The sequence below is a fragment of the Cibotium barometz genome, chromosome 61, assembly GCF_041138505.1.
Source record: "Cibotium barometz isolate CiBa-2024 chromosome 61, ASM4113850v1, whole genome shotgun sequence".
NCBI classification, from domain to species: Eukaryota; Viridiplantae; Streptophyta; class Polypodiopsida; order Cyatheales; family Cibotiaceae; genus Cibotium; species Cibotium barometz.
Window position 1 is genome coordinate 23,130,815 of NC_141106.1, and position 12,816 is coordinate 23,143,630.

Sequence of the window (12,816 nt, forward strand, 5' to 3'; positions counted from 1 at the left end):
GCATGCAGCCTTTGTAGAATGCCTCGGTAAAACCATTGGAAGACTTCCTTCAGACTATTTGCCTTTTGACTCCCTCCATAGTGTTGTGTGTGTCTGAAAAATGCATTACGTGCCATGTAGTGAGACTTCTCCATGCCTTGGGTAGACCAAATTGCTGGGCATCCATACTTTTTGACAAAATAGGGAAGGTGGTTGTAGATGATATGCTGTTTTCACAAAGACATAAGAATGCATAGTAAGTTATAAAAGAAAAGAGGATCACACTTAAGTAAAAGAAGAAGACATCACTTTACCATGTAGTGAGTTATATTGCAGACTGTCCATGCGTCTTTCATTGACTTCCCAAAATGTTTAATTGCCTCTTCAAAGTTCTTATAATCACTCTTTGTCCATGTTACATTGTCACAGAACATGAAGAGTTGATCAAGAGACCTCCACACCTCTGCCTTCACATTTCGTGCTTCCCCATCTGCCTCATGATCTTTCACGGCATTATGGACTTGCTTCCACAATCCATAACTAATCCTTGAAACTGTTCTACCTTGCCTTACTTGCTTACTATTGTGTTTGGGTCGAGACAAGAATCTTCTTGCCTTAACACCACCAATAGAGGGATTGATTAGTACCTCCTTGCCATTGGTAGACTTTTTAAAATCCTTTGTTGTATGAACATCACCTCCATGCAAACCTATATCGGATAACACTTTTTCCAATGCATGAAGAGCATCCTTTCTATTTCTTTCGGGACGGAGTTTCCAAGCAAATCCAATATACAAAAATACCAATTTCTCAATAATTCGACATAGAGCATGCAATGTGCATATGTGAACATTGCATAGTGGAATGTCAAGAATGGCCTTGAAGTCAGGGTCAACTTTATCTCTATTAGGTGCTCTCTTCCACCATTTGGAATCCATTACTTGAGCTGATTCTTTGTAGTAAAGATAAGGAGACTTTGAGTTACCTCCTTTACTAACGTTATACATGCACTTAAGTGTTTTTAGATCCCCCGCCATATGCCACTCTACTTGAAAATCACCTTTTCCTGCAACATGGAGATTCTCTCCTTGCACTTGTCTTTTAATTATTCTTGGTATTTCCGTGTGGTGAAACACCCAATCTAGTGTTTCATGGTCTTCTGTCTTTACCTGTGATTATACAAAACAAAAGTCTTACTATAAAAGATTTGAAAACATTGACTAAAATCAAGTACGAAATAAAAAATGATCATACCTGGAATGAGCCCAACCACCATATGTGTTTCTCCGACTGCATACTAAAATACTTCAAACTCGCTTCATTCAATGATGTATCAAGTGCTCCATTCATCAATGTGATAGTAATCCTTTCCATTTTCTTTTCCTTTACAACCTCACACTCATCTAGTTTGATAACAAATTTCAAAATGCCTTTGCACTCTTCAAATATTATTTCATAAAACTCGACCATTCTTCTTTGAAGTTGTTGTAGATCTACAAATATATTGTTCCAAGGGTCATACACAGTGGTTCCTTTAGCACCATGAAATATTTCTTCAATATGGATATATGGTCCAATAAACTCATCTATACTTTCATTCAAATGACCTCTTATCTTCCACACTGTTGCTAGATTTGGCAGTAAAACTCGTTTAATCCTTTGATCTCTCAAAGTTGAGGATATCGCATGGAAAATCGAACTATATCCCTTCCTGCTAACTCCACTAACATCAAGAGCCTCTTGGATTGTAGTACCATCAACTTGATTATTGGATATAAAGTCCTCTACAACATTGCGTTTGATTGTTTTGTATTTTTTTTCTTCAATCAAACCTTTTGCTACACCACAAGAAAGCAATCCTTTCATTTGTTTAACTGGAAGAAGGTTGGGATCCATATTTTCTTTTGCAGGCTCCAATAGTTTCCTATAGTAACAATATAGTAACAACACAATATGCCTATATTATTCAACACTTCCAATCCTGTTTTGTATTAATGGACAAAATAGATATAGTCATTTGAGAGCATTTTTTAGTATAAAAAATAAAAAATTACAAACTAACCTTGCTTCCTGAATTCTTCGCTTGCATCCACCAGTCCCAGCCTTCAAATTTGCAATGTTTTTAATCTTCCTGCTTCGTTGTCTGTCTCCAAGCATGGTTCTCTTCCTTCTTGATCTTGTAAACTCTTTTTTACTCTTTGAATGCTCCTCAATTTCATTCTGCAACTGCTGCTCCAATTTTACACGAATAGCTATCTCTTGAATCCTGGCTCCCTTTTCTTGTAGGTACATTGTTTTATATGTTTCTGCAAATGCAGACTGTGCTGAAATATAACCAAGAAGTCCATTTTGTCCATCGCCCGCAAACCTCAGTAGTGTGGTTGGATTGACAAATGGAGGTGTAGAGTTTTTTACTAGACATTTTGGATATATACTTCCATCACACCATAAGTCAATATGTTGGAGCCCTTCTCTTCTCATATTTTCCCGTTGTTGAGCATTTAGCACCGTATCCTTTCGTCTTTTTTGTGCTGGAGCATATTGTTCTTCTAAGTCGATGTGAAGATGGTATAATCGCTTCTTCTGAGATTGTAACTCACTAGTATCGGCCATTTTTTGTGCTTCTGAGGTTGCAAAGTTGGCTTGTCAATCTCATAGTCTTTTTGTAACATGAATTGTGGAAGTGTGGCGGTATCCATACAATCATTAAGTTCAGTGAGATGGATTCTTTATGAGAGGCCTGCACCACACGTCGTCAAAAGAGATACGAAATCTTCGAGAAACAAAAAAAATTAAGGAGATATTTAATGCAAAATCGTGTTAGTTAGACAAAAGATTATCTTATTCTTTTCTGAACTGACAGTTCAGTGGTCCTTACTGACAGTTCTGAGCCACGTTTCCATATTTTATTATTTTTGAGATCTTTTAGGAGAGAAATAAATCAAAAAATAGTGAATTTCTTACAAGGCCCCAAAATGAGCTCCCTTTTTCCCTAATGCCATAATCCTAGGAGCCGCTTTTACAAGTCGTCACTCTATCACAGAAGTAAGAACACGATATCGACATTAAGAGCCATGTATGTCTAGTACTCGCATGCATACTTAGCCACCAGGCAGCACTACCTTACTCGTTTCACTCTAGAGTCGCTTCCTTGTCCATCACACTAATCATGCCACGAGCACACCTACGTTCACGATCGAGAGAGATCAAGTTCTCAGATGACCACCTTCATGTGATTCACCCCGTTGAATGACATCCATAGGAAAATCCATAAACCTATGTGATATCTTCACAAGTTTCCACAAACAACACATATGCATTACATAAATATAACACCCAAACAACAATTTCAAGACATGGATTCAAGCAACATGCATCATCTTCATATTTAAAATAGTGTAAACCATCTCAAACTCGATGAGACATCATAGCTCTCCAATTGAAACTCCGAGCATTTTCTCCAGCCGCATATATCTTGGCGAGGTCATCTTAAGGTTTTTCCTGTCTAGCTTGGGATTATTCCAGATTTTCTTTACGATAGAGTCTTTCATGTACAATAAAGGGTATTTCTAAGGTCAATCGCTGACTTTCTAAGCTCACTGACTTCTTAAGGTTTTTCCTGTCTAGCTTGGGATTATTCCAGATTTTCTTTACGATAGAGTCTTTCACGTGTACAATAAGGGTATTTCTAAGGTCAATCACTGACTTCTCTTATCTGAATTTCATCATCTTGAGATCTTTAAATGTTATATGGTTATTTCTTAGTGCACTTTTACATACATAAGTTTAGGAGTCTTCTTTTACTTGTAAGTCTCCAAAATAGTTTAACCAATTTCAAATTCATACTTTTCTTTTGATTAGGCTTCATCCCCTCTTGTCTATAACTTGTGTGACAATCCTACTATAGACTTAAGGATTCTCTCTCTATGTCTTGGGTCTTCTCTCTCTAGACCTAGGTATTACATACAAGCTACTCTCCTCTTGAACATTCTCTCGCTTTAATCGAGACACTTCAAATCCTTATTTCTTCTTTGACTTTTATCTTAACCTTCCAAATCATAGTTAATGACCTTATCCTATCACAAAAGTGTATTTAAATTGTGCACATATGCCTTTTCCTTCTAGCTTCCTAGAGAGAGAAATTTGTACTAAGCTTGCTAATGTTAAACATATAAGGTCCACATACTAAAAGGATATTAGTTGATTAAAAATTTTGGGTTTTTAGGATAAGGTGCAAAACCTTAGCTTATCCCAAAAAATAAAATAAATACCAAAACTTAGTTACTTCAATTTATTGTACTCTTCCATGAGTGTAATGTGTGAACTAGATCAAAATGATATGTAAGTGCTAAAAACAATGCAAGTACATTCCCTAGAAAAAAATTCATGGATTTCTCAAGGTTTAGGGAGCCTTTATATACTTGAAAATGACGGTTAACCACTCCATAAGCTCCCCTAGTTAACTCAAGGTAGGTAGTCCACAATATCTATGCAGCTCCATCTTAATATTCATGTAGCCTCTTATTTTTTCATGCATCCAACCACTTCATATGCATCTACCTCTTAGATCAAGTTAATTATCTTATTTATACATGATTGGAGTTTTTTATTAGCCTACATGATTATCTGTTTATTTTATACTCCAAAAATTAGACCTAAGATTTTGCACTTTACCATCTAACATTAGACTTTAAAATTTATCCATTTAACCTTAGCCGAATTAAAATGTGTACTCTCTTCTATTTACAATTTTTGCCAAGGCTAATGCTTATACACCCTATTGTTTTATTTTTCTTAGAATAACTCATTTATTTCTTTCATAAATTTTGATTATTATTTTCTTCTCTTTTTAACTCTAATGTGTACAGGGGTGTCCATAGAAAGGCCCAAATAAATTTGTGCGTATACCTAGCTTAGTCAATTAACTTTTAAAAAAATCTAATTTATTATCTCAAACTCACAACTCTCTACACACCTTCAAAAAAAATCACATTCTCTCACTAGAATGTGCACCTTAGAAAATAATACCTCATTTAAATTATGGCATAGGAAGAAGGGTCTTATAACCCTAATTCCATCATGGGTACTGAATATGACAAATATCTATTAAAATATAGCTTTATGCCAAAAATGACTTGCCATCATACCATTGAGTTTGATATTTGAGCATTAGAAACCTATCTTTAGTCAATACAAACCATTAATCTATCTCTAATGAGAATGTTCAACCTTGTTATTAGTTCTTTTCACCCTATAGAACCACCTTGGGCACCCATCTAGACACCGCCCCATAAGCTTAATCACTTTGTTCGCAGTGGTGTTCATATGGGCCTCGATAGTTTCTAACTCACCTACGACATCGACTAGCCATCATTTCATTGATTCTCATTTACCTAAACTGACTCATTCATTGTATTATGATGGGGATGATGAGGTTGATAATGTTGTATTACACACACACATGATGATATTGATGTATTGCATACACATGCACATGATTATAGTGATATTATACGTGCACATGATGCCACTAACACATATGCACATGATGATGATGTATGTGATAGTGATGTGTGTGAGTCAGATCATGTGGGCATGATCTCGATGGTAGAGATGGAAGTGAGCATACCGAGCATCGACACTTCTATGCCTATCATCCTTCCTATGGATCGTGTGGACAGTCTAGTTGATCGTGGTGGCATTCTAGAGGATAGTGTGCATTTGATTAGTGATGTATCGATTAGCACACTTGAGGTTAATGATACTCCGCATACGAATGACAAAGACCCTATGAGCATAGACCTGAGTTCCTAGTGCTAGGTTCCTAGTGCTAGATGCATTAGGCTATTCTTTTGGGATTCCTATTTGTGGAGATATCGCTTTGACGACCACTACTCTCCTAGTATTCATAGAATTTTTGGTAATGTTCATGTGGATAGAGTTCATGTATTTGAGCATTCAGGGATAGTGCATGAGAGTAGTGAGGTTTTTTCTCTGGTTAGACCTCGTAGGAGAGGCAGGATTACGCATAAGGATCTAGAGAGCTTTATATTTGATTTAGACATTTTTTTAGATCCAATGATTAGAGAGGTTGCCCTATATTGGGATATAGGTTATACAAGGATTCCATTGATGGACACATACCATGATCTTGATGACTTTAGAGATTATGAGGATGACATGGTCAGTGATTGGATGGATGATGCCACTTTCTTCTCATATGTGGATACATTATCAATATTAAGTGATGATGATGCTTATTGATTTGGAGGACCACACATATGTAGAGAGTTTCACACATGAGGACATGCACATTTTGGATCATGCCTATATACACATTCATGTAGTGGATCATGCCTCAGATGATTCAAGCTATGCTATATTGGATGATGGCATTGGTTCACATGAGTTTTTGCGCGATGTCGACTCTAAGATGTGTTTATTTCAGCTTTCATAATTGTCTACACAACCCTAGTTTCTTTGGAGCCGGGACATTCATCGTCAGATGCATCATATGCCACTTAGGATGTATGGTAGTTGATTACATGGCATACCATTCAAATGCACTTGTGACATCTATTGGTCTTGATCAACATGGACCATTCGACATTCCAGATAGGAGTTTTGCTTCCATTTGGTGGATACCCTGGAGTCAGTTCCATGTTTTAGTCACAAGGATGGGCTTATGAACTATCCCTCGAACTTGAGCTTTCCTTTTGACCCAAGAGCTATTCTCACATTGGATTTGGAGTCCGTGATTTATACTTCATTTATCCATTTGATCCAGGAGGACTTATACCTAGCCTTGTCATCGACATTGGCTTCTTACATCTTTCATTTGACCCTGTGGGATATTCGGCTACTTTCATCATCGATAACGGTCTCTTATACTTTTCCTTCGATCCAAGTGGGAGATTGCTTCATCATCAACGGGAGACCTCATTCTTTCTTTTGACCCTAGGGAGTCATACTACTCATATTATGGTATTTGGGTCTTCCATGATGACAATGGCTTATATCATGATTTTTGGCTTCCATACATAGCCTTTTGTATATGTTTAATTTTTGCACGACCACCCTTTGATTTCGAGGGGATGGTTTGTAATGAAGCAACAACTTTAGATTAGTTCTAGAACTATGGTCATGGGCTCAAGTATAAAAGAGGGCTCATAGAGACCACTATTGTATCTTTTGTCATCTTTTGGACATATTATGATATTTGGTCATCATGGCTCTTGGAGCCTCATGGCTTTCATACCTTGGCTTGTGGAAGGTTATTTCCATCCTCTTGGTGGGAGGTTAACTCACTTAGACATCAGGGCGATTTGTATGAGATTGTAATCTCGTAATGATTATCTCATATCTCAGCTTTATGATCACTTCATTTCAATAGTGGTCCAAAGTGATCAAGCTCAGCAGTGCATGCAAAGTGATCAAGCTCAGCAGTGCATGTCGTCCTAGTCTAAGAATCACAATCGTAGTGCAAGGAGATATATATTGATGATGTGGCACTAATGTGTTATCTTGTGTTATATAATTTGACATTTAGAATTATGCATAATATGTGAAAATAATTCTATGATGTTATTTTTTTAATGAAAGAAGTGCGTGTGTCAACTTGTTTAAGTGATGTGTAGAAGTAAAATGCTTCAATTATGGTTGCATCAATTCACAACGGCTCCATAGGTCCAATGGTAGGACGAAAGACTAGACCCATGAAATTGGATAGGACTAGGCTAATTCTATGGATCTAGTCCAAGTAAAAAAAGGATCAAACATTGAAAAGTGGGTAGTAAGGTGGATCCAAGTTGCAGGTACTTTCCAAATCAAGACCAAATTGTAATTCAAAACAAGAAACTTGGGATGAGTAGTCTAGACCAACAATTATAAACAAGAATAGAAGAATTGTCTTGATAATCGAGACATTAGGACATCTTGTTGAGCCTCAAGGAACTGCTCGATGTTACCTGCTTGTGAGAACTATAAAGGGAAAACACGTGGAAAAATTACACTTTTCCTTACGTTAGGATTGTTCTAGTAGTCTAAGGGGAGCCGATAGAATAGCCAGCATCAAGATATTGTGATATGAGGCCCCGAGTGAATCGCTCTACCCTTAATGTAATATTTGTTGCCACCAAAATATTATATAGATAGAGGGATAGGGATACTTTTGGAATAACTCTGTCTTTTGTTTGCATAATCTTGTAATTCTCTCTTTACCCCATTCCCCTAACCTCTATTCTAGCTTCTTACCTCTCTTCGAAGTCCATTCCATATTACCATTCTATATTAACATCCGAGCTTATTGGTGTGGCCTACTCTACACTATTCCGGAAAGATGAACTCCAAAGAAGTTACTCCAAGAGTGAAAGGATTGCTTCCATATGTTTTTAACATACACAGGAGTGAGAATTGCATGGGGAGTTCGAGGCAACATGGTCCCCATTGTATGCATTAGTGTGCCATCACATGTCATCACGAGACAAACTTCCGGCCTTAATGGGTACATTAGAGAAGGGATTTGAGGAAACTTTGTGTGCCGAAATATAGTTTTGAAAAGGCAAGGAATATAGAAAAAGGGAAAATGCTGGATGTTTATTATAAGGGAAAATGCCTGACATGTGCAACAACCAGAGTATGGATGGTGATCATGATGCATCATCAATCCAAACGATGTGTGAGCTGAAAGCCCTTGGTTTTCATGAGATTATTTATAAGAGTTGGTGCGGATGAGAGAATGCATGGCTTGGCTTTGGAATCTGGAACACAACAATCTAGACCCATCATGACCGCTGCCCATAAGTCTTGGATAAGCAATCCTGCCCGTCCAAGCCCTCGTGGGAGATTATGACGTGTGAATCCAGCCGCCTTACTTTGTGGACCTAACTTGTTCCACAATTGATCATAGCCCATCATTCTGTCTAAATATCATATGCTTGCAATTGCTTCTTCACACTCCAAAATTTTTAAACTTCAAACCTCATAGTAAGAAAATCTACATCAGAAACATGCTTTCCACACAATTGGATGGACATTTTGCAGCAGCAAGCTCCCAATCCCTTTAAATGCCTAAAAGATGTACCAGAGAAACACCAGGATGGCATCAAAATATATCCCAAAGCCATCCATAGGGTATGAGTTAGTTAACTCACAAGGTCCAAAAAAAAGTGGTAAAACGTATGTATGTAGAGGTATGTTTTACCTTAGCTCTCCACTAAGTTCCCAACTGTTGGCTGATTCTTTTTCCCCAAAAATGTACCCAAAGAAGGTAGTATATGCTTCCTCTTTTTCTGCACCATTGCTTGATCAGATAATGTTCTAGTTTCCTTCTCCAAGGCGGGGGGCATCTTCATGTTCAACATCTGGGCTAAAGACTCTGCTGGTTGAGCATGAGAGAAATACATGGGTTGACTCTTACCTCCCATCTTTAGGGAGTCTTTCTGAGTTGTCAGGGTCTCCTCCCACTTCGTATAAGGTTTCTTCTCCCTCCACCGCCTTATTTCGCTCTCCACAGCTAATTTGGCGGCTCCTGCCATCTCTGCTCTTTGCATTGCTTGCTTTGTGTTGCTCTTCATCATGTCAATGTCGTCATTCAAGATCTCAAGTCTCTGCTGCAATTCCAACTCACCCACCTTCACCGCTTCTACCTGTGCACTGGCCGCTGCCACCCTCATGTTTGCAAGCTCATCAGCCTCGTCTACTTTCTTCTTCATTGTATCATACTCTTGTTGAGATATCGTAATACCTGCCCCCGCCTCTACTCCTGAAGCTCTGTCTACGCTTGCTTTCTCGAACAAATATCTGAATCTCTCAAGAGCTGCATCCTCCTCATTTTTTGCTGCCTCAGCGGTCTTGAGGGCCATCTGTAGCTTGCACTCTGCGCTAGTCATGGCAGCTTTAGCTTGCTCTGCATCTGCTTTAGCTTTGCTTGCTCCCTCTTTCAATGTCTTTGCATTACCCTTTGCTTCCTCAGCTTCAGCTGTGATCTGTTGCAAGGTTTGAGAAAGACCCAACATGGCTTCATTTGCTTTGGCCTCAGCTGCAATGGCAGCCTTCAGCTCAGCTTTCGTCCTGGAGAGCTCCATGGTTAGAGTTACAACTGCTGCACTTGCATTTGCCTCCCTTTCCCTCAGATCCGCTAGTTCTTTCCTCATGGTTTCCAACTCAATTTGGAGGGCTTCCATGCTAGCCTGCAGAGAAGCTCCATTTTCCAATGCCTTTTCAAGCTCTCTTTTAGCCATGTCAAGCTCAATAGAGAAAGCATTCGAAGAGGTTCCGGCACTACTTGCTAGCATCCGTGTCTTCTCAAGCTCTGATCTGGCATGCTCAAGATTTGCAGACGCCTCAGATGCCGCCCTAGCAACCTTTTCTTCAGCTTCTTTGGCAGCTGCCAGTTCCCGCCGCAATCTAATCAGCTCCTCAGTTGCAACAGCCAGCTTAATCTCCAGCTCCTGAACAGCAGCAACATCCTGCTCGGCTGAACTCAAGCTTTGATGGAGATGCTCAGGCCACCTCTTGGCTGCAAGAAAGGCTGCCCTCTCTTTGCTTGCCTCTACGCAAGCCTGTTTTACCAAGACAAGAGACTCATTGGTTCCTGAGATCTCATTGCTCAATTCCTCCACTCTTCTAGCATTGATTTCAGCTGAGGTGAGGGCATCTTCAGCATGTCTCAGAGCATTTTCTTTCTCATTGAGTGAAGCCATTAGTTCTTGTTGGAGTTTCTCCAACTCCTTCTTTGCCGACTCCAATTCAGCCACAGCTGTCATGTGCTGCTCTTGTGCAACTTTTAGCTGGACCTCCCACACAACATGCTTTTCTTCTGCATTTGGAGTGTTTTGTTTCATCCCATCTTTGTTTGTGACATCTAGAACTTCTGTTTGCTTTGAAGAACATGGCTCTCCCAACACCTTTACCGTCTCTTCTAGAAGTTTCTTTGAGTCTCTCAGCTCTGCGAAAGCCTTCACTTTAGCTTTCTCTGCGTCTGTCAATTGAAGCTTCACATTGGCTAGCTCTTCTTTCAACTGGTGAAACTCCGCTTCCTTGGTACCACGTTTCTACAAGAAAGCCATTGGTCAAAACAAAATTTCTCTCGAAAAAATTGGCATGCAATGCAAGCACAGATTCAGGATGCCATACTTCAGGCAATCTGAATTTCTTGACATCTGCCTTTTCATCAAACAAGCTCACAGCAGCCTTCACAGATTGGAAACGTGAGGTTGTGTCAATCTCTGCTCTTTCATGCTTGGAGGGATGAGAGAGCTGAGATACATCGTCTGCCATTTAAATCTCTCTGGCAAGCCTAGCACAAACACAGACATGTGTGGCAATTAGAATCATGAAAGCACGTGTCATTTGAATGCAGATTATGGTGCAGGATGAGCATTAATTTTCATGCCAGATAAACATTAACATGCCATCCACATCATAGTAGCCAAGGATTTGCTGCATTTACCCGAGAAGTAAAATGCAGCAGCACATTTTAATGATGATATAATAATAATACTTATAACAATAGTAAAGTTATCACCATCATCATCTTATTTTTGAAGATGCTGGATGTGCAGGCCAAAGACTGAAAAATAAAAACAAGCAAAGCAGTTCTTCCCATGCCTTGCAAGTGACATGAGGAAAATTTTGAAGCATGCCATGGCAGGCCTTTTTGAAATCACCACATCAGACTTTGACACACATCAATTTAAATTAAAGTGAAAATGCCAAGATTTTCGAAAATGGTTCGCCTTTTTTTTGCTTTTTTTGCAAAATAGGCTTCACATGGACAAATTTCAACAAAATATTGTCAGAAAAGCAACGAACCTGGTCTGACTTTTCAATCAGCTTGTGTGAAGAACTTTGCTCTTGTACACAAATGTGGCTGTGACACGGGACTCCTCTTCTAAGTCCGGACCAAAAGCAGAGCTTCAAGGGCCAAATAAGAGTATTTGCTGTGATAATGAGCAAGTAGAAGAGCTAGAGGGATCAGGGTTACGTTTAGGGCACTAACAAACAACCCATTCCAGCATAGGAAGGCCAATTCATTCAAGTTTTTCCATACAAAACTTGCACAGAGAAACCCTACCTAATCTGAGGAAACTTGAAGTTGAGGAAGAGTGAGAGGGAAGGGTAAGCAACGTGCGATTGCAGAGAGAAGAGAAAGGAGAGAGAGTATTCCATGAGTGCAGTTGGAGAAGACGATTCCTGGCCTTGAGAAAGCAGGAAAGCACAATTTTATGCGTGGCTTTGGTCAAGGAGCAAGGTGATGCTTTCCTTGCTATGTGTGGAGATTTTGCATGTGATGCGCTCTGCATCTGAGTACGTTCTGTCTGAACGAGCGCCGCAATTAGATTTTTTTTTTACTTCGGCATAAAATTTATGAAAATTTCAATCCATTTAGTGTATTTTTTGGGTTTGTGTATTCTCCAAAATTAATAAATTTTCTGGTTTCCAAAATTAATAAATTTTCTGGTTTGTTTTAAAGAGAAATCTTAAAATTTTAAAATATGGGTACGTCCCTTTGATATGTTAGGGTCTCTTTTTTTTTTGGGGGGGGGGGGGGGGATGTAAGTAATGGTGCACTAGCTAGTTGCTCAAGGAAGGTCCCTCTCGCCCAATATATGTAATCATTTTGTGGCATTTTGCTTCTAGAATTTTAGGAAGTGGATATAGGGGCTAGGCCGCCCCACTACATGTAATCATTTTGCAACATTTTTCTTCTAATTTTTTAGAAGTGGGTACCCACTCTAGCCTTCATATTATATTACTCAAATCTCAATGAGCCTACTCAAATACTTAGGTAGACAGAAGCACTTCGAAATTCCCACACTTGCCCAGGCAACCTAC

General features: G+C 39.1%; 1 protein-coding gene across 1 annotated transcript; it reads right to left on the reverse strand.

Moving 5' to 3' along the window:
* Nucleotides 1–8,898: 8,898 nt before the first annotated feature.
* LOC147604685 (uncharacterized) lies at nucleotides 8,899–12,359 on the reverse strand. Its single transcript, XM_086794818.1, has 3 exons — nucleotides 11,794–12,359; nucleotides 11,116–11,278; nucleotides 8,899–11,033 (listed from the first exon to the last, which is right to left on the reverse strand). The coding sequence occupies exons 2-3, from the start codon at nucleotides 11,257–11,259 to the stop codon at nucleotides 9,183–9,185; spliced, it is 1,995 nt and encodes a 664-aa protein (XP_086650944.1). The 5' UTR covers nucleotides 11,260–11,278; nucleotides 11,794–12,359; the 3' UTR covers nucleotides 8,899–9,182.
* Between the last annotated feature and the right edge of the window lie 457 nt (nucleotides 12,360–12,816).

Coding starts and splice junctions, on each gene's coding strand:
- LOC147604685 (XM_086794818.1), bottom strand. CDS start 11,259: ATGGCAGACGATGTATCTCAGCTCTCTCATCCCTCCAAGCATGAAAGA. Junction 11,034..11,115: donor AGAAATTCAGATTGCCTGAA/GTATGGCATCCT, acceptor GCTTTCTTGTAG/AAACGTGGTACCAAGGAAGC.